This window comes from Hippocampus zosterae, chromosome 9, assembly GCF_025434085.1.
Source record: "Hippocampus zosterae strain Florida chromosome 9, ASM2543408v3, whole genome shotgun sequence".
Lineage (NCBI taxonomy): Eukaryota > Metazoa > Chordata > Actinopteri > Syngnathiformes > Syngnathidae > Hippocampus > Hippocampus zosterae.
In genome coordinates, this window is record NC_067459.1 from 14,128,510 (window position 1) to 14,152,399 (window position 23,890).

At 42.0% G+C, this 23,890-nt stretch overlaps 2 protein-coding genes across 2 annotated transcripts; one reads left to right on the forward strand and one right to left on the reverse strand.

The window, feature by feature from the left end:
* Positions 1–1,220: 1,220 nt before the first annotated feature.
* LOC127607290 (solute carrier family 2, facilitated glucose transporter member 11-like) lies at positions 1,221–9,553 on the reverse strand. Its single transcript, XM_052075478.1, is given in 13 exon segments — positions 1,221–1,722; positions 1,724–1,863; positions 2,495–2,622; positions 2,863–2,938; positions 4,084–4,185; positions 4,351–4,461; positions 5,747–5,934; positions 6,218–6,366; positions 7,247–7,376; positions 7,457–7,581; positions 7,942–8,102; positions 8,937–9,035; positions 9,404–9,553. Coding segments are annotated over 13 exon segments (1,506 nt in total). The 5' UTR covers positions 9,428–9,553; the 3' UTR covers positions 1,221–1,649.
* A 3,017-nt stretch (positions 9,554–12,570) lies between these two features.
* On the forward strand, positions 12,571–21,302 carry tgfa (transforming growth factor, alpha). Its single transcript, XM_052075512.1, has 7 exons — positions 12,571–12,850; positions 13,786–13,911; positions 15,014–15,199; positions 17,019–17,133; positions 19,057–19,206; positions 19,314–19,423; positions 20,066–21,302. Exons 1-7 carry the CDS (start codon positions 12,811–12,813, stop codon positions 20,071–20,073), a joined length of 735 nt encoding a protein of 244 aa, XP_051931472.1. The 5' UTR covers positions 12,571–12,810; the 3' UTR covers positions 20,074–21,302.
* Positions 21,303–23,890: the final 2,588 nt, after the last annotated feature.

Sequence of the window (23,890 nt, forward strand, 5' to 3'; positions counted from 1 at the left end):
CTGGGTCGACCACTTACCCTGGGTGGAGTACGCGCACAACACCCTCGTCTCTTCTGCCACGGGTAGGTCCCCCTTCATGGCCGCCTACGGGTACCAGCCGCCGCTGTGCCCGTCCCAGGAGGGGCAGGTGGAGGTCCCCTCTGTGCAGCACCACCTTAAGCGGGCCCATCGCGTGTGGAAGGAGGCCCGGGCTGCGTTGTCCCGCACGGCGACCAGGAACCAGCGGATCGTCGCCGGCGCCCTGCTCCTTCGTACGTGGTGGGACAGAAGGTGTGGCTGGCAACGAGGGATCTTCGCCTGGCCGGCACGTCTGCGAAACTGGGACCCCGGTTTACTGGACCATTCGAGGTCGAGGCCGTCATCAGCCCAGCTGCAGTCAAGCTCCGGCTACCGCCCACCATGAAGGTTCACCCCGTCTTCCACGTCTCCCTACTCAAACCCGTGTCTTCCAGTGACTTGGCTCCTCCTCCCACGCCGCCGCCCCCTCCGCGGGTCGTCGACGGTGACCCGGTGTACACGGTTCGTGCCATCCTGGACTCTCGGCGCAGGGGAAAGGGGTTCCAGTATCTGGTCGACTGGGAGGGCTACGGGCCTGAGGAGCGGCAGTGGGTGCCTCGCTCCTGGATCCTTGATCCGTCCCTTTTGCGCGACTTCCACGCTGCACATCCATCCAAGCCGGGTAGTCCGCCGGGAGGCGTCCATTGAGGGGGGGGTACTGTCACGTCGCGCGTCCGCCAGCAGGTGGCGGGTCTTCTCCTCCGCCATTCGGCACACCTGCCCGTAATTTCGGGCTGTTTACCCCCCTTTATTTTGAGACTCCGGCAGTCATCTCACTGCCGGAGAATTCCACGCCGCGCCATTGTCCCTTCGCGAAAGTAAAACCTAAATTAATATTACTCATTGCTTCCTAGCCTTTTGGCAATTGTATCGTCGTACCAATTATTGATTGTATTTAAATTATTCCTATAGTCTATTCAGATATTCCTCGCTTTTGTTTTCCGCGAGCGTTTTCTGTTGTCACCTTATTTGTACCCTGGTCCTTATTTGACCAGCGCTTTTTGTTATTCTTCTTGTCGGGTATTTTGTGTTCCGTATTAAAGACTTTTTTTGTTCTTTGACAAGATCTCGTTTTCTGTCTGCTATCTCGGGGATCCACTTCCTTATTTTTTGTTGTGCACGAAGCGATCTGTCAATCGCTTCGGGCACAACGTGACAATTGGCCTTTGTTGAAAACACAATGCAGAACACGTGATGAGATAAATAAACACATTTTAAAATGTGTGCAAACCACAAGCTCGGGATCTACGGTCATCACTGAAATGAATGGTGTGTGGATATTTGCAGTGTAATTCTGGATGACGCACACAGTGTAAATCATGTGCCCGAGGAAATCATCCAATTTCACTTAATTGGTACCAAAGTTATTATCTAGACCAAAAAATGTAAGGAAACAGTCTTCTATATGACAAGGCCTGTCCGTCACACCAACATCCAATATAATTTGGAGGTCTCACTTGTACATTTGCACACAAATATTTATTCCTGATCTAGAGTAAGCTGAACATTCGTGGCATTGGAATCAAAGTGCAAATAAGTGAAAATACAAAAAGTTCTATGAGACTAAAGTTGGGTGCGGTGACAGCAAGCTTCTACAAGGCAGTGGATGTGCACACTTCACCCAGCTGATACTGATTCTGACCGCTGTGCGCTCCCTCCTTTTTTTTTGAAGTTGTGTTTGTGGAATTCGTCGGTGATGGCTGACAACGACTTGCCCTTGGTCTCCGGCAGAACCAGGGCGACGTACAGCGCGGAGAGCAGACACACTGTCGCGAAAGGCACGAAACAATACTGCCGCATCGCACTCTGGAAAGAGAAAACACAAAGGGGAAGATTTAACAAAGTGTGTCTTTGAGCAGACGATAACTCCAAGTTGGTATGTGTTTTTTTTTTTACTACTCAAACTTTAGCCAAGGAGCAGAAGTCTGTGCCAGTGTCAGACATACAGTTGTCATACTTCGGCCGGTATTAATAATAATAATAATTCTTATTATTATTAATAATTACTGTGAGAAATGGGCTTTCTGTGTGGTAAAAATAACAATTCTGTCAGTTGTGGTGGATAATTAAGTAATTTTAAAATCCCATCTATCCATTTTCTACACTGTGTATAATCATTAAGCTCATTGGGTGATTAGAAATCAAATTATAAATAATTTAAGAAATAAAACAAATCAGAATAAATGGCTTCAACATTGCAAATACTATAACAATCGGCGAGACAAAGTAAAAAACGCAGAGACTGAAAGTTCTGCAAAATTCAACATTTCAAAACAGGTTAAATTCAAATAGTTTAAAGATAAAAGCTATTAAATAAAAATGTTTTATTTTAAACGTGGGGGGAAAAAAACATGCATCCTTCTGAAATGCACGGCACTATTCCGGGTTTGGTAACACTTCCGTATTGTACAATACATGGTGAGACGCGTGCACCCACCACTAAAAATGGAAAGATCATTCCCACAATGAAGAGGTTAAGCCACATCATCGAGCCGGCGATCATGTAGGCCGCCGGCCGAGCAGTTTGATTGAAGATCTCTGTGGGCAGTACTCCGGTCACACCAGCTATAAGTGTACATCACCGTGTGTTTACAAGATACTGTCACTGTACATTAATAAATAACATTTAAATACCAAAAAAAAGTCATTTCCCGATCATTCCAGCACCTCACAGTCCTCCTATTAATTGTCCGGGGGTTGAAATATAGCAGATCAAATACAAACGATATCCGAGTGGCCTACTGTGTAAGTCGAAGAACCTTAACATTTCATGCTTGCATCACAATTATTGTGATTTCCACTGACCTGGTCCCATGCCGAAGCTGAGGATGTAGGTGAAGATGCAGGCCATGCTCAGGTAAGGCATCCACGGTATTAAGTGCTGTTGCAAAATCACAGTGTGAACGGTCAAAGTTAAGTCATGCAAAATAAACACTTAACGAGGAGAAAACATCCACCCTGGCTTGGACTGTTCTACACTTCTTCACATGATCTACAGTGGATTAAAAAACTTTTTAAAAAAGGCTATACGCCTCTGTTCGAATGCCAGGTTTTGTGATATGAAAATGAAATGAAATCAAGCAACTTTGTCAATTATTCATTCGATTTATAAAACCACCATACCTAGAGTGAGGCATGGTTGTGGCAGCATCATGTTATGGTTTTTTTTTTCCCTCAGCTGGAACAGGAGCCTGATTCAAAGTGGAGGGAATTATCAAAAGTTCCAAATACTAATCGGTATTAGCGGAACAATGTGAAGAAAAAAAAAAGTCAGGGAATGCCTGCCAGAACAACTGAACTTTATTTAGGGTTAATCAGAGCTATGATAAATTTAGCAGAGGATCATGAGTTTGAATGTGATTGGTTAGTTCTGACCGCAGCCACAACCCGAGTAATCAGAGGGTGTGCACACTTGTGCAACGATGTGATTTCATTTTTTTCTTTTTCTTTCTTCTTCTTCGATTGAGTCGTATGAGTTATAGGTCATGTTAATGGTGGGAAAACTTTCAATTATTTATTTTAGTCTCATTCATTCATTCACTTTCTTTTTGTTGTTTTTTTTAATATGAAAACCTCAGGCAGGCGGCCTGGTAGTCCAGTGGTTAGCGCGTCGACCTCCCAGTGCAGAGGTCATGTGTTCGATCCTGGCTCCTGCCTTCTCCTGTGGAGTTTGCATGTTCTCCCCATGCCTGCGTGGGTTTTCTCCGGGTACTCCGGTTTCCTCCCACATTCCAAAAACACGCATGGCAGGCTGATTGAATGCTCTAAATTGTCTGTAAGTATGAGCGCGGATGGTTGTTCGTCTCCGTGTGCCCTGCGATTGGCTGGCAACCAGTTCAGGGTGTCCCCCACCTACTGCCCGAAGACGGCTGGGATAGGCTCCAGCACCCCCCCTCCCCCCCCGCAACCCTCGTGAGGATAAAGCCGATCGGAAAATGGATGGATTTTGTGTCGTTTTTTTTTTATATCCGCTTGACATGTACTGTGACACACAGCTGATTCTATAAGCCCTTTCAATTGAAGTACCTCCAAAGACAAAGCAATGGTGAAGACAACAGCCCAGACAGTCATGAGGATGAAGCCTCCCATCAGCATGAACCGCCGACCTTTCCGCTCAATCAGCAGGTTCTGAAATCATGTCATATCAGGAGTACAATTTCCCCTCTCCCGCAGCTAATATACACAACGGTTCTCAGCGTGACGCCGTGCAGTTCCACCCCACTTCTCACTACAAGGACAATAGTGAGGAGAATTCCATATCGTATAACTTTACACATTATGTAAGCGACTTACACACATGATGCAGGCTGTGAGTTCACACGTGCCCGTGCCGATTGTGACATACTGGATTTGGTCAGTCGATATTCCAGCCTCTTTAAACACATAAGATGCATAAAAGTAGATCTGGAAGGCAGAAAAGAACATTTAGAGGAGAATGACATCATCAATGCAAATGTGTCCCTAATTAAGACTTCCGTATACTGAACTATTAAAAACACACACACGCAAATTAATAGTGCCAGTCTGAAATTCAAACAAAGGGTTCCTGCCATTCAAATTTGATTACATAATGTAGTTAATACTCCCGTCTCTAAATCCATCAAGCATGCAAGGAATTTAAACTCACCGGCCGTAACTTTAGCTACACCTGTACAATCTAATAAGATCCAACACTAGAGCAGTATCAGACTACTCAGTCTTGATTGACACTGCCAGCAGCGAGTTATTCATTTGCATCGTACTGTTGTCATATTTTGATCTAATCATAAAGTTAAGGTAACCAAAATCTTAGAAACACTGCAAAGTCCTCACACCTTTCAGGCCCAGGTTCCCACCCCCTACCCAGGGAGACCCTCATAATCACAATCCACTTAAACATAACATGCGTGCCTCTAAAAGTCATAGGAATTCATTATTTTGTGAATGTTTCAAGCTTAATATTCAAAAAATGTTTCATAAAAATGAACAAAATATGTTATTAACTCTTTCATGCACCCTGAAACGCACAGGTGTCAAAGTCAAGGCCGGGGGGCCAGATCCGGCCCGCCACGTCATTTTCTGTGGCCCGTGGGAGCAAACCATGTGTGTCAACCTTTATGATCCTTGCTGAAATCTGTACCGAAATGTGAAATTGTCATGGGTAATACATAACGTTGCAATTTTACATCGGCCCTCCAAGGAAAGCCGTAACTTTGAAGTGGCCGGCGACAAAAAATGAGTTTGACCCCTGCAACATGATAAGCTGTCCAATGTAGTGACCGCTGTCCCTGAAACAGTTAAATAAAATATTGAACCATCGCAAATGCTACATGCATGAATTGATATCAATCATATTTTCACCTTGTTTGTTGGAAACAATGGAATTTTGGCTGTTTTCGCGAGTTTTATCATGGTTTATGAAACCGATCAACATGAGATCGCTATTTCCGTCTCTTGATGGAGTTTGCACAACTTTTGGCGGTCAAGAGTAGTTGAACAAATTTCCAAACTGCCATTCACGTCTGTATGCATCTTCACAATCATTCATTTTTAATTTGGAAATGCAGAACCCGACGGCGGATATTCTCAAATTTCCAATCAACTGGCTATTATCGCTTGTAAGGATCCTGTGGCCACAACATCCGATCCAGCGTGTTGGTGTCGGTGACACTGCTACGCCAGGCTTACAGTACATTTGCCAAGGTCATACCGAGTCGTTGCCACACAGCTGCATGGCGCTGCTGATGACCATGACGGAGACGAGCTGCCAGCGCACCGAGCGGTCGCGAAAAAGCTCCCAAGGCCGCCTGGGCCTCATGCCTCTAGTTTCGGCCTGTTCCTGCAGGATTTCAGCCAGTTCGCTGCTCTGCACCTCGCAACCACGCAGCCGCCGTAGAGCTGAGAAGAAGCAAGACCACCACCGAATTGCCCGTTTTGTCATGGGCAATGTGGAACAGATGTCAGTTAAAAGTGATTGTCTTAAAGGCCGCAAACTAAATCATTCATAACATTTGAATCATCCTCTAATTATCTTCAATTCATTGAAACTAGTATATTACTAATCACATTAAAACAGTTTTGAGGACTTGCTTTGTTTTATTTATTTTTTTACCTTATACGTCACTTTCGCTAAAAAGAATACATTTGGAGCCTACAATGTTATTTTTGTGAGCGTATTCACCACTGATGCAGGCCTCCTTGTCCCCCCGGTCAATGAGTAAGTATCTGGGGCTTTCCGGGAACCAGGGCAGAGTTAGGAGCTGAATCAAGCCGGGAATGGCGTTACTTGCCAGAAGATACTGCCAGCACGACTCACTGCCCAAAATCTCTCTAGAAGTTGAAAATCCAATGTTCGTATCTTTACAATATTCATTACATGCTACTATTTTAACGACAAACATACATTTTTCAGTGCGCTTAAGGCAGACGTGATAAACACGAGTTTGCCGTGCTGTCTTTATCATTATTATTGTGACTACAGTGAAACTCCTTTACAACGAAATCATGTTTGCAGCAAGACATTTTTCACACCCAGGGGGTTTTTAACTGTAGCAAATTTGATCTCAGATGTAAACACACACACACACAAACGTATGTGTACCGTACTCTTTATTTTTATTCTAATAGTGCATAAATATGAGCATTCACTTATTTGACACTTCATATCGTCAGTGTAGAAAGAAAAAAAGGGAAATAAATTGCGAAATTTACGATCAGCATTCACTGTCACTTACATCAATTTCTTGGACAATGTCTTTTATTTTGCTTCCTCCGTCTTTCATTTTGATCACTTTTATCCTCTCTTCCAGCATCAGAGCTCTTCTTGTCTTAGCTGCTTGACATCCAAAGGTCCGTTTTGTAGCCATTTTAGCAATGAAACGTTCTTGCTGCGTCTGAAACTAACAATACTGTACTTCTTGGACTACTGCGCATGTGTAAACCAATGTGGTGGTTGCTGTTGCCGTTTCCCAACGAAGCAGTAGAGGTTGCTCTTGGATTATACTTCGTTGTAGTGAATCTCTTCACGAGGCAAGAGCAGAGAAAAATATTTCATATAACGCAACGTTTTTTTTTTCGTTGTATGGGGGGCAGGAAAGCGGGAATGGTGTTAATGCATGAAGATTTTTTCACACTCCGGGGTATTTTCACCCATGTAGGTTTCGTTGTAGAGGAGTTTCACTGTAGTATTTTTACTGTACAAAATCCTCACCTGAGTCCCACCACTTGTCCTAACACGACACCGAAGGATGTAAAAACTGCACAGGACAATGACACAGCCCCCCTAAGATGCTTCGGTGCGCTTTCTCCAAAATACATAGGTTGCACGTTCATGCTGATTCCTGCAAGACAGCCAAGAAGCTGTTGAGGTATCGCTATTCTCATCACTGGAGGTGAGAAGGCAGTAAAAAAACAAACAAACCTGCATTTATTCCAATAAGGACACGTGACAGGATAATCATTTCAACCGATGCGGCGGCTCGACTTGTCAAAGCCAAGAGGGCACCGCTTAGGAGAAAAATGTTGTTGAGCAGCAGACATTTTTTCCTTGCAAAAAGAAAGTTAATGCAGAATAAATTCAACGACAAGGTACAGAGAGGGGCAAACACAATCAACATAAATATTGTTAACCGACTACGTCAATCCAAAAAACAAGGGAAAAAAAACCATCCCCCAGTAAATGGATTCCTAAGAATTCTTCATTTGCTTATCGACTCCTCTTGCATCACAAATGACTGAAGATGACACAAAGACGAAGACATGCAGAGTAGTTTTGGGTATTTCCAACACAAGCCCCTTTTTTCATGGGCAGTCTACAGCATGCAGTCTAACTCTGGGCATGGGTGGAGTTTTATTTCTTTTAGTATTTTCGTACTTCTAAAGTGAGCTGTATTCCGTGGTTGTTACCTCCCGAAGCGAATGGACATGGGCCCCGCGATGATAGCCCCCACAAGGCCGCCTAATGAGAAGATGGAGACGATGATGGTCCACACCAGAGTCACCTGGTAGTTCTCCAACTGGATGGCCCAGCGCTCCACAAAGGTCTCGTTGATGAAGGCCTGTATGAACTGCAAGAAGAAGACGCCACGGTGCATTACTCATTTTTGACACTAAAGACAACACGGGGTGACTAAAGATGACACCATTTGCTCTGCTTTACATCCATAAACAAAGACATTTATTCATCAAGAGTGCAATTTAACCATCACCAATGGAATAAAACAGATTCACATTTGTGCATTCTGCAGTTGTTGCTTAATTAAAGGTACAGCTGATCAAAAAGTGTTCTGAGTATATTGTCCTAAACGCCCCCTGCGTTTTATTATTTTATGTATTTTTTCTTTTAATTGCATTTCAAATCAGAAGTCACTGAATATAGCGACGGCCCAACATATGGAATATTGTTCAATTTACCGGTATGTTAAAAACATGAATTTGGTTCAAAAAGAAAATGTATAGAACACAGTAATTGTTAATGCTACAAAACCTTAAAAAGAAGATGAAAATTTGCAAGATTGGCCGAGTTGCATTAGTGAACCACAAAAAACTTGACACTTGAAAGCTAATGACTGACTGGAGGAAACAAAAAAAAATATCTGACTGACCCATTTGAGTGACACAGTCACAGAGATAATCATTGAACAGTGTGTTTGTTCTGGTCCTTGTAGTGTTCTGGACATTGCATTGCATCATCGCAGGTACCCAAAATTAGCTCTCATTATGATGTGCTGCAAACCACAACTACTATACTGCCTCTATATATAAAGCACACTTAAAACACATACAGTTAATATTGCAAATAAATTAGCACACAGTTCTTGCTATAGTGTGCTTAATGGCTAGTGAGTGTATAAAATAATGCACGACTAGATTTGCACGTTTTTTAAAGTTACTAAACTTACAGTAGTGGGTGCATTCATGATGGCCAGGTTGTATCCATATTGAAGAGTTCCTCCAATGGCTGCAGAAGCAATCATTAGCACCAGTGTCAAAGAGCTGCTCTGTAAAACACAATCAAACACACTTTGGGAATATTTTGTGGCTAAACGGATGCACACATTTGCACATTGGCCCAAGTTAAGTGGCATCAATGAAACAGATTGATCATATACTTTCGAATAATATATTTAGCTCGTCAAAAGTTTCTTGATTCTCGAGGAGTCTTAACTCCCCTAAAAAAAGGAAGCACAGAAATTACAATGCTGTATTCTTATGATGACGTAACATTCAGGCTTTTAAGACTGGAAATTAGTTGATTTTATTTTTTAAAAAAGGCTTCACGAGCCATCCTTTCATATGTAATTCATGTAGTAATAAAACAGAAAATGACCGTATAAATAACGAAATAGATGATTGATTATTTATCTACCTTTTGTTGCCCATCGTGCGACATCGTGGTCAAGTCAAAGTGTTCGCAAGTTCGTCGGTTCGATTCGGGCAGGTCCAAATCCGAGCATCAGGTAACTCGCGAAGCTTTTTCTTCCTTCTGCAGTGACGTCATCCTCAGGGCGGTTGACTCGTGAGCTGATCTGTCCGTAATTATATAAAAACAATGTTTGTGCTACCTATCACTTTGAATCTATCTATCTATCTATCTATCTATCTATCTATCTATCTATCTATCTATCTATCTATCTATCTATCTATCTATCTATCTATCTATCTATCTATCTATCTATCTATCTATCTATCTATCTATCTATCTATCTATCTATCTATCTATCTATCTATCTATCTATCTATCTATCTATCTATCTATCTATCTATCTATCTATCTATCTATCTATCTATCTATCTATCTATCTATCTATCTATCTATCTATCTCAAGATCTCCTGTACACAAGTGTCTACTTAGAGTTGCAAAGTTCATTGAGTTAAGTATCTCAACAACAACAACAAAAGTTACGTAACACCGTATTGATTCATAAACGATTTATTAAGCTCACCCCTAAAAATAACTTTTCGCCTGGCAAGTGGTATCTGACTTGAAATATCTATTTTTGATCGGTTGTTATGGTATACTGTATACTGATTTCGTGAAATGTTAAACTTTGGGTTGATTCTTTAAAAAAAAATACAAGATTGTATTTATTTAAAGTAATAAATACAACTACTGTGTGTAATAATTTTAAGGTTTCCTTTTCTTGATTGACATATGGACATTTTCCCACAATATTCAAATGACTGAGGAACATCATCCTGATGATGTACATGCTCGGAATCACATAAAAATACATGAAAAAAAATTGTGTAGAATATTATAGTGTTCATATTATTAGACTATTGAAGAGGGAGGGACAATTCAGAAGACGCTGCCGAATATCCAGTAACACAGATAAAAATGTGTGGCGCATCTTTGATCTACCAAAAGAAATGGCATTGCTATGATCTATTTAATGATAGAAATCATTTTTGCTCATACCACAAAATAAGCAGACTCACTCTTATTCTTGAATTACTTTCTTCAATTATTTAATAATTAACTACGAACTTTAGTGTTAATGCCCCAAGATGCTGTCCTCCTATCGGAAGGTGATGTTCTAATTTCATATTGCATCGGTTTAATGTATAGAGTTTAATATGGAATTTAGCCTCATGTTGCTGTTTGCCTTGAGACTGAAATTTTACTTTGTAACCTTTGGCCTCTGAATGACATCGGTGTGAATACTTGACTATCCGAGGAGTCCCCCGTGACAGATGCCAGCGTTTAACCCTTTAATAAGATCAGGGAGGATGTTAGAAGCAACCTCACCTTTGAGCTCTGCTTCATCCAGTAATTCAAAGTGTCTATCGCTATAAATGTGTTTTTGTCTATATGTGCCTTGCGATTGGCTAGCGACCAGTCCAGTGTGTTTGGGGTCATTGCCCAAAGTCACTTTGCTTTCGGCTCCATCTCACTCACAATCCCTAATGAGAACAAGAGTTACAGAAAATACATGGATGGAAAATTCAATTCTTGCTGTGACAAAATTAAATATTCTGTACATTGCAGTGGACCTCAAAGTTTTTTCAAACCAATGACTACCTCCAAAAATACTCATGTCTACAAGTACCACCAAAATCACCATCACCAAAATGAAAGTACGGTCAAGATCGTTATCGGTCTTCGGAGCTTGCTGATGAGCTGATCATTTGAATTAGCTGTGCACACGAATGTGACTTCAATTTCATCTACATGTGGACTGCACACATGTGTATTTCACACGCAATCCTTTTGGATTTCATCTGTATTAGTGGGGGTCGTTGATAAATCTGCAGTAACATAGAAATTCAGCAGATGTCACTGTTTGACCTCTTTTCCCTTTGCACTTTTTAAATTCTGAGTGATGATTTAATTTCAAACGCATTTATACATCGATGAACGTCAAATCTCAAATCCTTAAAGTGACATTTTGGAGCAATTGCCAAAGTTAGCTGAAATAGACTTCAACCTACCCTTGACCCTAATGAACAAAATTATAAACAAACTAGGAACAGGCTCACTGAAACTACTGAGATAATAGTATGGGTGAAAGACAAATGGCCACAAATGGCCGTGACTGAAAACGTTGTTAACCACCGAGTAAAAAGAACATCTCTCATGACCAAATCTCATTTGTTTGCTTTTGTAAAAATAATGATCTGGGAAGTTAATGAGAATGAGGAGAGAGGAGCGTTGGCGCAGAGCGCCGATGCGTATTTGGAAACGAGAGTTGCCGCTTGGAATTGAAATGGATTTCCAAGGGAGAGGAGAAGTGAACCAATCTCTTTTTTCGTCAATGGATGCTACAGCTTCTTGTTGACTTTGAAACTTAGCTTATAGCCGACGTGTGCACATTTTCAGCATGACGTCTCTGATCCACTGGTTAAAGGACACTTTGATTTTCTCCTCTTTCATCTCAAACTGCTTCAAACAACAAAGCGTGTGACGGAAAAGTGGTTAGGACTGCACGACTGTCCGTGTTTTATGTTATGTGTTGTGTTTATTATTTTACCTTATATTCTTTTACTTTATGTTAACTGTTTTGTTAAGCGCTTTGTTACAGCTGCCGCTGTTGTGAAAGCACTATATAAATCAGCATGTACTGTATTATATTGTATTATAGACGGATTGACACATTGTCCTCCTCTCAAAGTTATATTATGTGCGTAATCAACCTTTCTTTAAAAAATGACATGAAAAAAATGGCAAACTAGTCACATATTCTGCAAAGCTCTGTTGCTGCACATGCTAGCTACCTGAAAACAAAACCATTATTTAGAAAGATAATAATAATAAATAATCATGATGATGATGATGATGAAACGATGATGGTTATTAATATCATTGTCGTTGTTATCATTATAGAATTTCAGAGGGGGATTATTTAGTCCATTGTAATTTAACAGTAAATTATGTTTTAAATTATATAGAATGTCCACTAACAATAAGCAGGAGGGCGTGACTTGTAGGCACAAATTCAGGCAATACAAAGGTGACGTTCAAGCAGTGCCCAATAAGGTGCCACTATCTTAATGTCCACGCCTCTGATTGGCCTGCCTCTGAGGGGTGGCTTCCACTGGTTTCCTCAATTGAAAGCACTTCGGTGGCAAGGCTCCTGGACTAGAAAAGTTAAAGACTATCTTTCGTCGAAAAACTTTCTGGCGTGATATATTGACTGTAGGGTGTGTGTGGGTCATTGTGTGTGTGCACGTCATCAGTGAGTTTAAATGTTGATTTGTGGAATCCAAAGTGCGCCTTCTCAGCACACGTTTCGCTCAAACTGGCCGACAAATTACTTAAGTTGTCAATCACCATGACTCGGATACTATGGGATGCGATTTTGCTCATAAGTGGTGAGTGTGCAATTTGGCCATTTTGCTCGTTTATTTACAACTATTATTATTTTCTTTGAGTAAAAATGTTTTTAAACACAGTAAATCTTAAAACACGTGTCAATTTACGATGTACAGTTAAAACAATAACTGGATATTATTGAGAACATTGCTGTGACTTTTTTTTCCACTATATACCTGAATTGATTGATTATTTGAACAGCCAGAGGAGAGACTTTTGCCACAATATTAAGAGCATTTAAAATGTGAGATCCTGTACATAAGAGCTCCATCACCAATTCTGCTTTTACTAACATAATGGTAATTTGTAAAATATTAATTTAACAATGTTTTTCTATTGTGCTTGTCAAACTTCACCTTATTCATAAGTTTTATAATAATCTTACACCCTTATGTGGATAAATAAAATAACTGAATTTTTGGAAACAACCCCTTTGCTTTCACGATAACATTTAAAAAAGAAAACCTGGTGCCAATCAAAAGTGAGTTTGATTATCTTTGAAAAGATACATTTAAATGCATCTTTTGTTAAATTTTACACATGCAGCAGTTAAGACAAGAAAAAGACAAGAAATATGGTCGTTAAAAATCTATTTTCTAAATGTTCATCTGGGGTCACATTGTTGTTTCCATGTGGTGGTTTAGCTGAGATGGCGTGTGAGGCGCTGGTGTATTTTTAGTGCTTCATCCTTTTAGTGGATGCTTGACCCTGTTTGTTGTATTGATGGGCTCCAGCTCTACCCTCCAAATAAAGTATTATATTACATTGAAGACCAGATCACATGATCATAAAAGTCGACTTACTGAGCCTCAGGTTATTTGACAGAAATAAATGGAAATGTGTCACCTGTTTTCCGATGTTTGTGTATGCATGTACATACATATTCCTTTTGATATGTCTGTGGTACTTAATTGTGGGTGTTCTTTCCGTAAAGGTTCATTATTTACAATAAGAGCAGGGCAAAGTACCTCGACAACCCTCGGAGGCAACTTTGCCGTCAAATCTAAGGCTACTCTCAACCCCTCGGGAAGTGGCCACGCAACCGCCTCCACGACTACAAGTAAGTCTGGTCACAGGATGGAGAGCTCCTTATCAATTTGGGGCCAAATGTTGTCAGGGGTTTGCTTACAGTGTATATAAAAAGCTTACACTGCCCTGTACAAATGCCAGGTTGTACCCAAGATCATTTCAATATCTGCCCGGAAGAAACATCATGTCAGGAAAGGCTTGCTAGAACAGCTGAACTTTATTTGGTTTTAATCGAAGGTGGTTTAACCCAAGTTTTAATGTGATTGATTTATTTGGATCACAGCGACATCCACAATTATTAGAGGGGGTGTACACTTGTGCAACCACATTATCTCCGTTTTTTTTAAAATTCCCCCTCTCGAGGAAGTTTACTGTCAATTGTCTTTTACAGTTTATAGTTCTCATTAATGGTGGGAAATGTTTTGAAATTATTTATCTTTGTCTCATTTTGTTTTTTTTTTCTTTCAATATCACAAAAACTTGTCCTTTGAACAGGAGTGTATAGATTTTATATATAAACAAATTGTTAGCGCCCTTTCTGCACTATCAATTTAAAAAACTGTTGTTTGTAAACAAAGAGATGAAAATTAAAACATGTTTTTAAAAATCCGATTCCTTGTAAGTGTTAGTTGCAGCCTAACACTTTTTTTCAATGTGAGCAGTTCCACACGACATGATAAAGAAAAAAAGCCAGAATGTGCTAGGACATTATTGAACCGTCACACAGAATTTAAAAGCCAAATTTTAGTTTTTGCTCTGTTTTCTCACCCCACTGCACGTGATTGACTTTTTACTATTGACATTTCTCTCACAGACGCTATCGAACTATCACAACCTGTTTGACTTTGTGTGCGGCTTTTTGTGTTGCCAACACAAAAGGGTACTCGTGATAGCGATAGTGATTTTTATTTTATTTTTTTTTAAGCGTGCAAGAAGAAACGGTGTCACTGAACTCATGAAACTCTCTGTTGAATAATAATTGGAAAAAAAAAAGAATGCCTAATAAATGTGTGGATTGTTGTTAGAATTCACAAGGATCATTCTACTAAGAATACCAAGCATACTAAGAGACCTAACACCTTCTTTGTAGATGTTTTTCAAACAATCTTTTTTTTTTTACCCCGTCTCAACAGGGTCAAATTTTTCATTTGGAAAAAAGCCAAGTCGGTCAGACACAGCAATCTCCATCCCTACCAAGCCAGCGTTGGCTGCATACACCGCAGCCGACAGCTCCGGAGAGTTCGGTGGCGTCATTACAACAGTCTCGACTCTTGCGGTGACGGCTACCACGAGGACCTCGAACATCCCTCCGGTGAAAAGTAAGTTCCATAATCATCGTGAGCTTGCACTTCAATTCAGATGTCTGGTCCCCACCGAAGCATGTAGTGGATATAAAAAGTCTGCACACCCTTGTTTAAATTCCAGTTTTTTAATGATATAACAAAAAAAAAAAGACACCTAGACAAATGATTTCCAACCTTTTTTTTCTGAATTCATGCCACAAATTGAAAATAAATCAAATCGCTGACAAAGCGGAAGGGAAGAATAAATAACATAAAAATAATGTAATGCCCTCTTATGACTGCGGATATGTTATGAACCATTTCAAGTGCCTCTGATTAACCGCAAATAAAATTGACATGCTCGAGTAGACTTTTTCTCGACATCTTTTTGCATTCTGGCAGAAGCCTGACGATTTTGTGCTCACACTGCTCATGATGAAGAGTATACTGAGTTGCGTGTTCTCCCCGTGCCTGTGTGGGTTTTCTCTGGGTACTCCAGTGTCCTCCCACATTCCAAAAACATCCATGGAAGGCTCATGACTCACTTTAAATTGTCACTAGGTGTGAGTGCGAACGGTTGCTTGTCTTTATGTGCCCTGCGATTGGCTGGCAACCTGTTCAGGGTGTACCCCGCCTACTGCCTGAAGACGGCTGGGGTTCAGCTTTCCCGCAACCCTAGTAAAGATTAGAAAATGGATGGATGGAAGGATCTAAGCCATTCAATCATTTATAGACCTGTCGCATCATTTTAAAATCTACAGTTGACAGGGAGCCAGTGTAAATTTTTAACTCATTCACGTTTTTAAACGTCTTTTCAGACTTGGTCCAGAATTGGCTGTTACTGAATGAATTAATGGTGGAAAAAGTTTTATCATAATTTTCTTGGTCTCATTTTTTTTTTAATCACAAAATCCAGGCATTCGAACCCTGGTTCAAATGTGTAGACCCCCCCTTCCCCCCTCCCACTGTGGGCAGACAATGTGTCACATGCTGATAGTTAATTGATCCTCTTAGCCTTCTGGTGCAACGGCAATTATGGGGCATTAATATGAGCTGCTTTTTCGACACAAAAGCTGCTGCAAGATGATCCGGGTAGCGCATCGCTTGCCCCAGAGGCTAGATGGATCCTGTCCCAGTGTTCCTCATCTTGCTTTGTGAAAACGGTATGGAAGAAGAGAGGGGTGGGGAAACCGATGGCTCCCAGACAACAGAAGGCTTTCACGGAGTCGCGACAGCAGAAAACAATGCGCTCCAAACCACGTTTAGCATCAGAATGGAATGGAAGTATCTTCGCAAAACCCAACCAGAGCCTTCATGCGACACTGCTGCATCTGTTTGGCTGCTCGCACAACACTGGTTTCAGTCTGAGTCAGTGATGTCGGAATTTGTCTGACTGTACGGCTAACTGGGAGAAAAAAAAAGTCAACCTTTCGCCCTTGCTAGGGCGTTAACGTAGTCCCATTGTTTGGGTGAAAAGCTCTCCTCGCCTCTCATACAGGTTTTTTTTTTTTGGTCAATTGTGACATCTCGCCACACTAATTGTTCCTCCCAGGTAGTGTTGTGGATCCAAGCAAATCTCCACACAACTAGATACAAAAGGCTTTGGTCCCACAGTTGGGTGGCGTGGGTGTCAGCTTTAGGATTTGGAACAGGGAGTACAATTCTTCATGCCGCAGGCTCCTCGGGCTTATTTGGCTATTTTTACATCCGTGATAGTCACCTGGGTCACTGACTGTTGGCTGTCAAAGCAAAATTGGAGACAATGATTTAATTTGCATCTCACTCGTATCACAGACATCGTGCGTTTGTGTGTGTGTGTGTGTGTGTGTGTGCGTGTTGTTTAATCACCTCTCAGAGTTTGTGGCAGCGGCTGTTCGCTCTCATTTCGATGACTGCCCAGACTCTCATCGTCACTTCTGTTTTCACGGGACATGTCGCTTCCTGATATTGGAGGAGACACCTGCATGCATGTAAGTAGATTCGAATAAAATGTTGTTTAATACACACAGACAAAAAAAAACCACACTTCAGTGCTGCAGAAAATACCGTTTATCTTTCTCTTACTTCTATTTCAAAGCAGCAACAACATTATGAATAAAGATACATGATTTGGTGTGGAACTGGGGTTGAATAAATGAACGCTTGCATAAACGTTCATCAATCAGTAGTTCTGTTGAATAATGACGGACATGTAGACCGATGCAATGATGACCTGAACAGTGAATTTGAAGAAAAAAAAGGAGCAATGATCTTTACCAATATTTCCGATTCGGGGAAAGCAGGAGTTCAACAGAAGATAAGATCAGCGATTTGCTGGTGAAACTGATCAGACGGTGTCATGACAAATTTCAGAATTCCGACTTTTATTCAGAGTATTTCCATCCAGATGTGGTAAACCACCCACTTTTCAAGCGACCGAAAGTATGTACGCATCGACATTTTTTAAAATGAACTTAAAGTGAATAACATTTCATATTTGTCGGCATAACTCGAACTTCCAGTACCCAACTTTGGGGCTCATTTCTGTACAGTGGTACCTCTACTTACGAACGTCTCTTCATCCGAATTTTTCAAGTTACGAAACGTCTCAACAGGAAAATACAGTCTCTTGTTACGAAAGACATTTCAAGATACGAAAGGTAAAAATAGAGTGTGGTGTGCTGCTTGCAGCGCCGATTTTCCTGAACGCAACATACTTATAGCTGCTCTGCCATTGGCTATTACCGAACCTGATCCTGGCGTCCCATTGGCAAAGAGGGACCTTACTGTATGTGTCTATACGTGTAGATAGACTTCCACGAGCGAACATGAACTAAAGAGGGCAAAAAACAAAAAAAAATGACGGGGATGCAGTTACTGTAAAAGTTAAATGACCATTTTTATTCTTTACTCGATCTTTGTTTTTTGTTGTTGTTTTTTTTACATGATGCACAACTCTCATTTATTGTGCAATAATCTAATTGTAACGTATTTGTTACATATTTTGATGCATTGTTATGCTTTAGAAAACATTTTTGTTTGAATTTTGCAGGGGGCTTGGAACGGATTAGGGCATTTACATGAAAAACGCGTCTCTACTTACAAAATGTTCTAGTTAAGAAATTTCTTCCGGAACATATTAATTTCATAAGTAGAGGTTCCACTGTACTTCTTTGCAAAATACAATCTGGCCTTGCGATCTTTTTGCTCATGAATGGTTTGCATCTTGCGGTATGGCAAGTTTTTTTTTCTCTTGAACTCTTCTTTGAACAATGGCTGGCGATACCTTCACCAGTGGCTTGTAGAGGTTCACAGCTCTCACAATGTTTCTATCATCAACGGCTGTTGGTACCTTTGGCCGAGCTGATTGATGTCTGTTGCTCAGTACATCAGTAGTTTTTTTTTTGTCCTCATGTTTGCTTTAAAGCAAATGCCCTTGTCACAGGCGAAACACAAAGCTCAAAAGAAGCACTATCGAATGTTTCATCAGTCAATCTCAAAGGCCACACCTGAGCAACTAAAAACCCCCATTGGGCGCGCGTTCCAATACTTTTATTCCCTTGAAAAGTGGGCGACTTCAAACAAAAAGTGTCTGTCTCTGTTGTTGTTTAACGCGTCCATGTAAACACCATGAAATAAAAACTGGAATTCAGGACTTTTGCCGCAGATTCATCTTTTGATCCGAAACCCAAAATGTCTTCAGTATACAACAAAAAAAATAAGGACCTCACCATTTAAACACTTTTTGGAGGCGACTCTTGCTACAAATATCTCAACCAAGTATTGTTATGTGCTGCAAAAAGTGAGCAGAAAACATTTTGGAGTTGCAAAACTTTGCAAATCAGAAAAATAGGGTTTTATTGACGTGAGATAAAAAGAAATCTTTCCAATTTGTTCTTCTCTTGATGTCGCAGATGCCATCCCGGCTTTGTCGGGATGAGGTGCGAGCATGCAGACCTGCTGGCCGTCGTGGCCACCAACCACCGTCCGCAGACCGTTGCCACTGTGCTGGTGTTGTGTGTGATTGGTTGCGTCCTGATCATTGTGGTGTGCACGCTGTTAAAGTAAGCAGCGTGCAAGCTGTTGTCGTCTATCGAAAAAAAAACCAACAACATAAAACTCCCATCGTGGGTGTTCTGACCGTTCTCGTTTTCTCTGCTTCCTGCTGCAGTTGTTGGTGGAGACAGGAATGCCGTAAGAGGAGACACCCTCATCACTTCATCCCAGAAAAGCCCGTTTACTCACAGAAGCACCGAGCACCATTCTATCCTCCTGAGAGCGGTACCTCCTTTCTCTTCTTAGTTAACATCTTTTATTTTCGCAGGAACATTGACCACTTCATGACTGCGTTTCCCTCGTTAATCCAACTCACTGAGCACTGAGCATGAAGAGTCTTGTAATTGTTGCATTAGTTTAGCTAGAAGGGAATAAAAATACAGCACTAGGTTGAAATGTTTTTTTTTCTGCATTTAATCATAGCCGACCGTTTATGTTTTCGGGTAGGAGATCGCAGAGTTATTTTTCTCGCTCGGAAATGTTTCAGGTGGTCCAAGACAAAAACACAGTCCTCTGTTTGAATTGGAATATGAGAAGCTAGCAGTTGTGGCCCGCGCATGAGTTAATATTCAAGTCAAGGTGCTACTGGCGAGCTAACTGAATGGATGCCGACACACAGGAAGAGGGCGGGACCAAAAAGGGAATCATATTTAGTCTTCAAAGTTATTCACAAACGTCAATTTTGTGTTTAAGGTGTCGTGCATTGCAGTGTATATAAAAGTCCCCAAAATAAGTCCAAGGTTTTAACTTTTAATACTCACTATTGGGGGTTGGTTTATCTCATCCATTCTTATTTTGCTGTGGCTCAATGTTTCAAAAAGCTTGATGTCCAATGTGTGAAATGGGACACGTTTGTTTGCCTTCCAGTGGTGTGAGAAGACGACAATCGCGGTGCTTCCTTCAACTGTCAGGTTTTAAGCTTGCCTCCAAAGAGCAAAGAAGCCGTCCTGAGATAAAGACTCAAATGAGGTAAGGTAGGACGTTCCTTCATGTGGCTTTTCCATTGACTTTCTACAATGTGGCAATCAGCCTCGATCCTGCCGTGGAAATAAACACTCTTGGGAGTTATGAGGGACAAGAGAGGCTGCCACGCTCTGGATACCGTTTTTTCACTCCAAGTCATCGAACGAGGACATGAATCATCTCCCGTGTGGATTCTGGGGGGGGGAAAAAAAGATGCCTTTGAGGCTACAGGACCATCCAAATTCATTGACTTAAACCTCCCAATTCCTATTTATGTCTTTTTATTACCTTAATGCACTTTTCAGAACTCCAAGCACAGATGATGCTGACGCTTTAAACTACCGGTATGTTTTTAGTGTCGTTTATTATTATTTTTAAAGTATGGAACACATTTCACGTGACAGAATGGCGAATTGATGGACAGAATGGATGAAGACCCCTTGGATGGCTGTCAGGCATAGAATGCATTTCTTCTGATGGGAGTTGTGTCGGTTTTATTTGTGATTCCGCAGCTGAACTGGAATGTGTCCTTTCCTCACAAATTTCACATTGAAAAGTTAGAGGGGGGAAAAAAATCCAAAACATACCACTTGGAAACACACACAAGGTGGTTGGTACCTTTAATTCAATGGCACTTTTTCTGCAAGCTTGCGGATACTTCCTAAAATTGGCACTTTATTGTATTGGTGCACTTATTTAAACGAAATCTTGAGTGGTGTGTTTTGGCCTTGTCTCTAATTTGATTTTGAATACATTTTAAATAGAGCAACAAAAAAATCTAACCTCCAAAATCGGCAAAAGGATTACAAAATAATGAATGTTATACTGACAATGATGATGAAAAAAAAAACACTTCAGATGTGGCAGCTTCTATCTTGAAATAAAAGTTTGGGTAGAGAGTGTAATGGGATGATCCAAATATTTGTTTACAGCGTGTTTTTGGTATGCCTCCTATTGTGTGCAGCATTGATGTGTGAAAACATGCTTATGTACGCACACACATAATGTTGTAGATTGATACGCGCTTCCAATATAGAAGAGGGTTCAACTGATGCTTAAAAGTTGTTTTTTCACATCTGTGGTGTCTCACTTTCATTTCCTGCATTTATTTTCAAAACGAAGAATTAAATTGGCAAATGTCTGACTGGCTTTTTCTTTCTTTTTTAAATATTTCTTTTAAAGATATTTTTTTGAAAATGCTATAACTTGTCAGCCATTAACTTTCTCAAGGTATTTTTTTTCTCTTTTTGGAGCGTCTCGACCGCCTGTTTTATATGGAGTAAAAAAAACAATGCTGCACCTGCAGTTGTGCCATTGTGTATGCAGTTCAGCTTCGTCCTTTAGATTACAAACAAGTTTTAACTGAAACAACTGCTGATTTCGACTAAGTTGTCCACCCCTTGCTGCCTCATTTGCATCAAGATACAAATCGATTGTCCGTGTTCGGGTACTCACACGATCGAAAACCTCCTTCGTGTGTTACCGTATTGGTTTGTGAACAAAACACATGCACGTATTATCAATGTGCAAATGCACTGACATGTTCGCCTTCATAGCAAAGTCTGTCCCTTCCTTCGGCACTTATGCGCTTTCCCCCTCTTTTGACAATCCCATTATTACACAATTGGATCTCTATGGAGCCTTTTAGAGCCGTCTGGCTGAGCTTCTAAAGCAGCTTTCAAATAAGAAGCTCTGACCCAGTGAGCTACAATATCCTTTAACATACAAATGTCAAAAGGTGAAATTACAGGTGGAAAAAAAATCTCATTTCAACGCTCGGCAATCGAGGGTTTTTGGAATGGACTCTTAACGCAACACTTTTAACCTCCTTAAATCGAACCTTGGTCTTGTGTGAATCCCGATGACCCATAAGTGTGTCTGCTTGGAATCGCACAGCCATTCGCGTCTTTCCCCCCTGCGATTCCTCTTTGAGCCTCCCAGTCGGAGAACTCGCACTATCTGCCTTGGACCAGATGACTGCAAATAAAAGTATTTTTCAAAGCTATTTGGGTGAGGAAACATAATCGCTCTCACTGCTAAAGCGGAAAAGCACATTAGCTGCATTTCATTGCGACCGTTTTGCAAAGTCGCAATCAAGTAGAAAAACTACTTTTGACAAGTTTGCCGTTAATTTCTAAAAATTTTAGTCCCACCCATCCATCCATCATCTACCGCTTATCCGGGGCCGGGTCGCGGGGGCAACAGCTTTAGCAGGGAAGCCCAGACTTCCCTCTCCCTAGCTACTTCTTCCAGCTCTCCCCGGGGGATCCTGAGTCGTTCCCAGGCCAGCTGGGTGACATAGTCTCTCCAGCATGTCCTGGGTCTTCCTCTGGGTCTCCTCCCGGTGGGACATGACCGGAACACCTCACCGGGGAGGCGCTCAGGAGGCATCCGAATCAGATGCCCACCTCATCTGGCTCCTCTCGATGTGGAGGAGAAGCGGCTCGACTCTGAGCCCCTCCCGGATGACTGAGCTTCTCACCTTATCTCTAAGGGAGAGCCCGGACACCCTGCGGAGAAAACTCATTTCAGCCGCTTGTATCCGGGATCTCGTTCTTTCGGTCACGACCCATAGCTCGTGACCATAGGTGAGGGTTGGGACGTAGATCGACCGGTAAATTGAGAGCTTCGCCTTTTGGCTCGGCTCCTTCTTCACCACGACAGACCGATACAACGTCCGCATCACAGCAGACGCTGCACCGATCCGCCTGTCGATCTCCCGCTCCCTCCTACCCCCACTCGTGAACAAGACCCCAAGATACTTGAACTCCTCCACTTGGGGTAAGATCTCCTCCCCGACCCGGAGGGGGCACTCCACCCTTTTCCGACTGAGGACCATGGTTTCAGATTTGGAGGTGCTGATTTTCATCCCAACCGCTTCACACTCGGCTGCGAAACGCTCCAGTGAGAGTTGTAGAGCCCCGTTTGAAGGAGCCAACAGTACCACATCATCTGCAAAAAGCAGGGATGAAATACTGAGGCCCCCAAAACGGACCCCCTCAACGCTTCGGCTGCGCCTAGAAATTCTGTCCATAAAGGTTATGAACAGAATCGGCGACAAAGGGCAGCCTTGGCGGAGTCCTACCTCCACTGGAAACGATTCCGACTTACTGCCGGCAATGCGAACCAAACTCTGACATCGGTGGTATAGTGACCGAACAGCCCGTATCAGGGGGTTCGGTACCCCATACCCACGAAGCACCCCCCACAGAACTCCCCAAGGGACACGGTCAAACGCCTTCTCCAAGTCCACAAAACACATGTAGACTGGTTGGGCGAATTCCCACATACCTTCAAGGACCCTGCTAAGGGTGTAGAGCTGGTCCACTGTTCCACGGCCGGGACGAAAACCACACTGCTCCTCCTCAATCTGAGGCTCGACTTCCTGACGGACCCTCCTCTCCACCACCCCTGAATAGACCTTACCAGGGAGGCTGAGGAGTGTGATCCCTCTGTAGTTGGAACACACCCTCCGGTCCCCCTTTTTAAAAAGAGGGACTACCACCCCAGTCTACCAATCCAGAGGCACTCTCCCTGTTGACCACGCGATGTTGCAGAGGCATGTCAACCAGGACAGCCCCACAACATCCAGAGCCTTGAGGAACTCCGGGCGGATCTCATCCACCCCTGCGGCCTTGCCACCGAGGAGCTTTTTAACCACATCGGTGACTTCAAAGACAGAGATAAGAGAGCCCACCTCAGAGTCCCCAGGCTCTGCTTCCTCCAAGG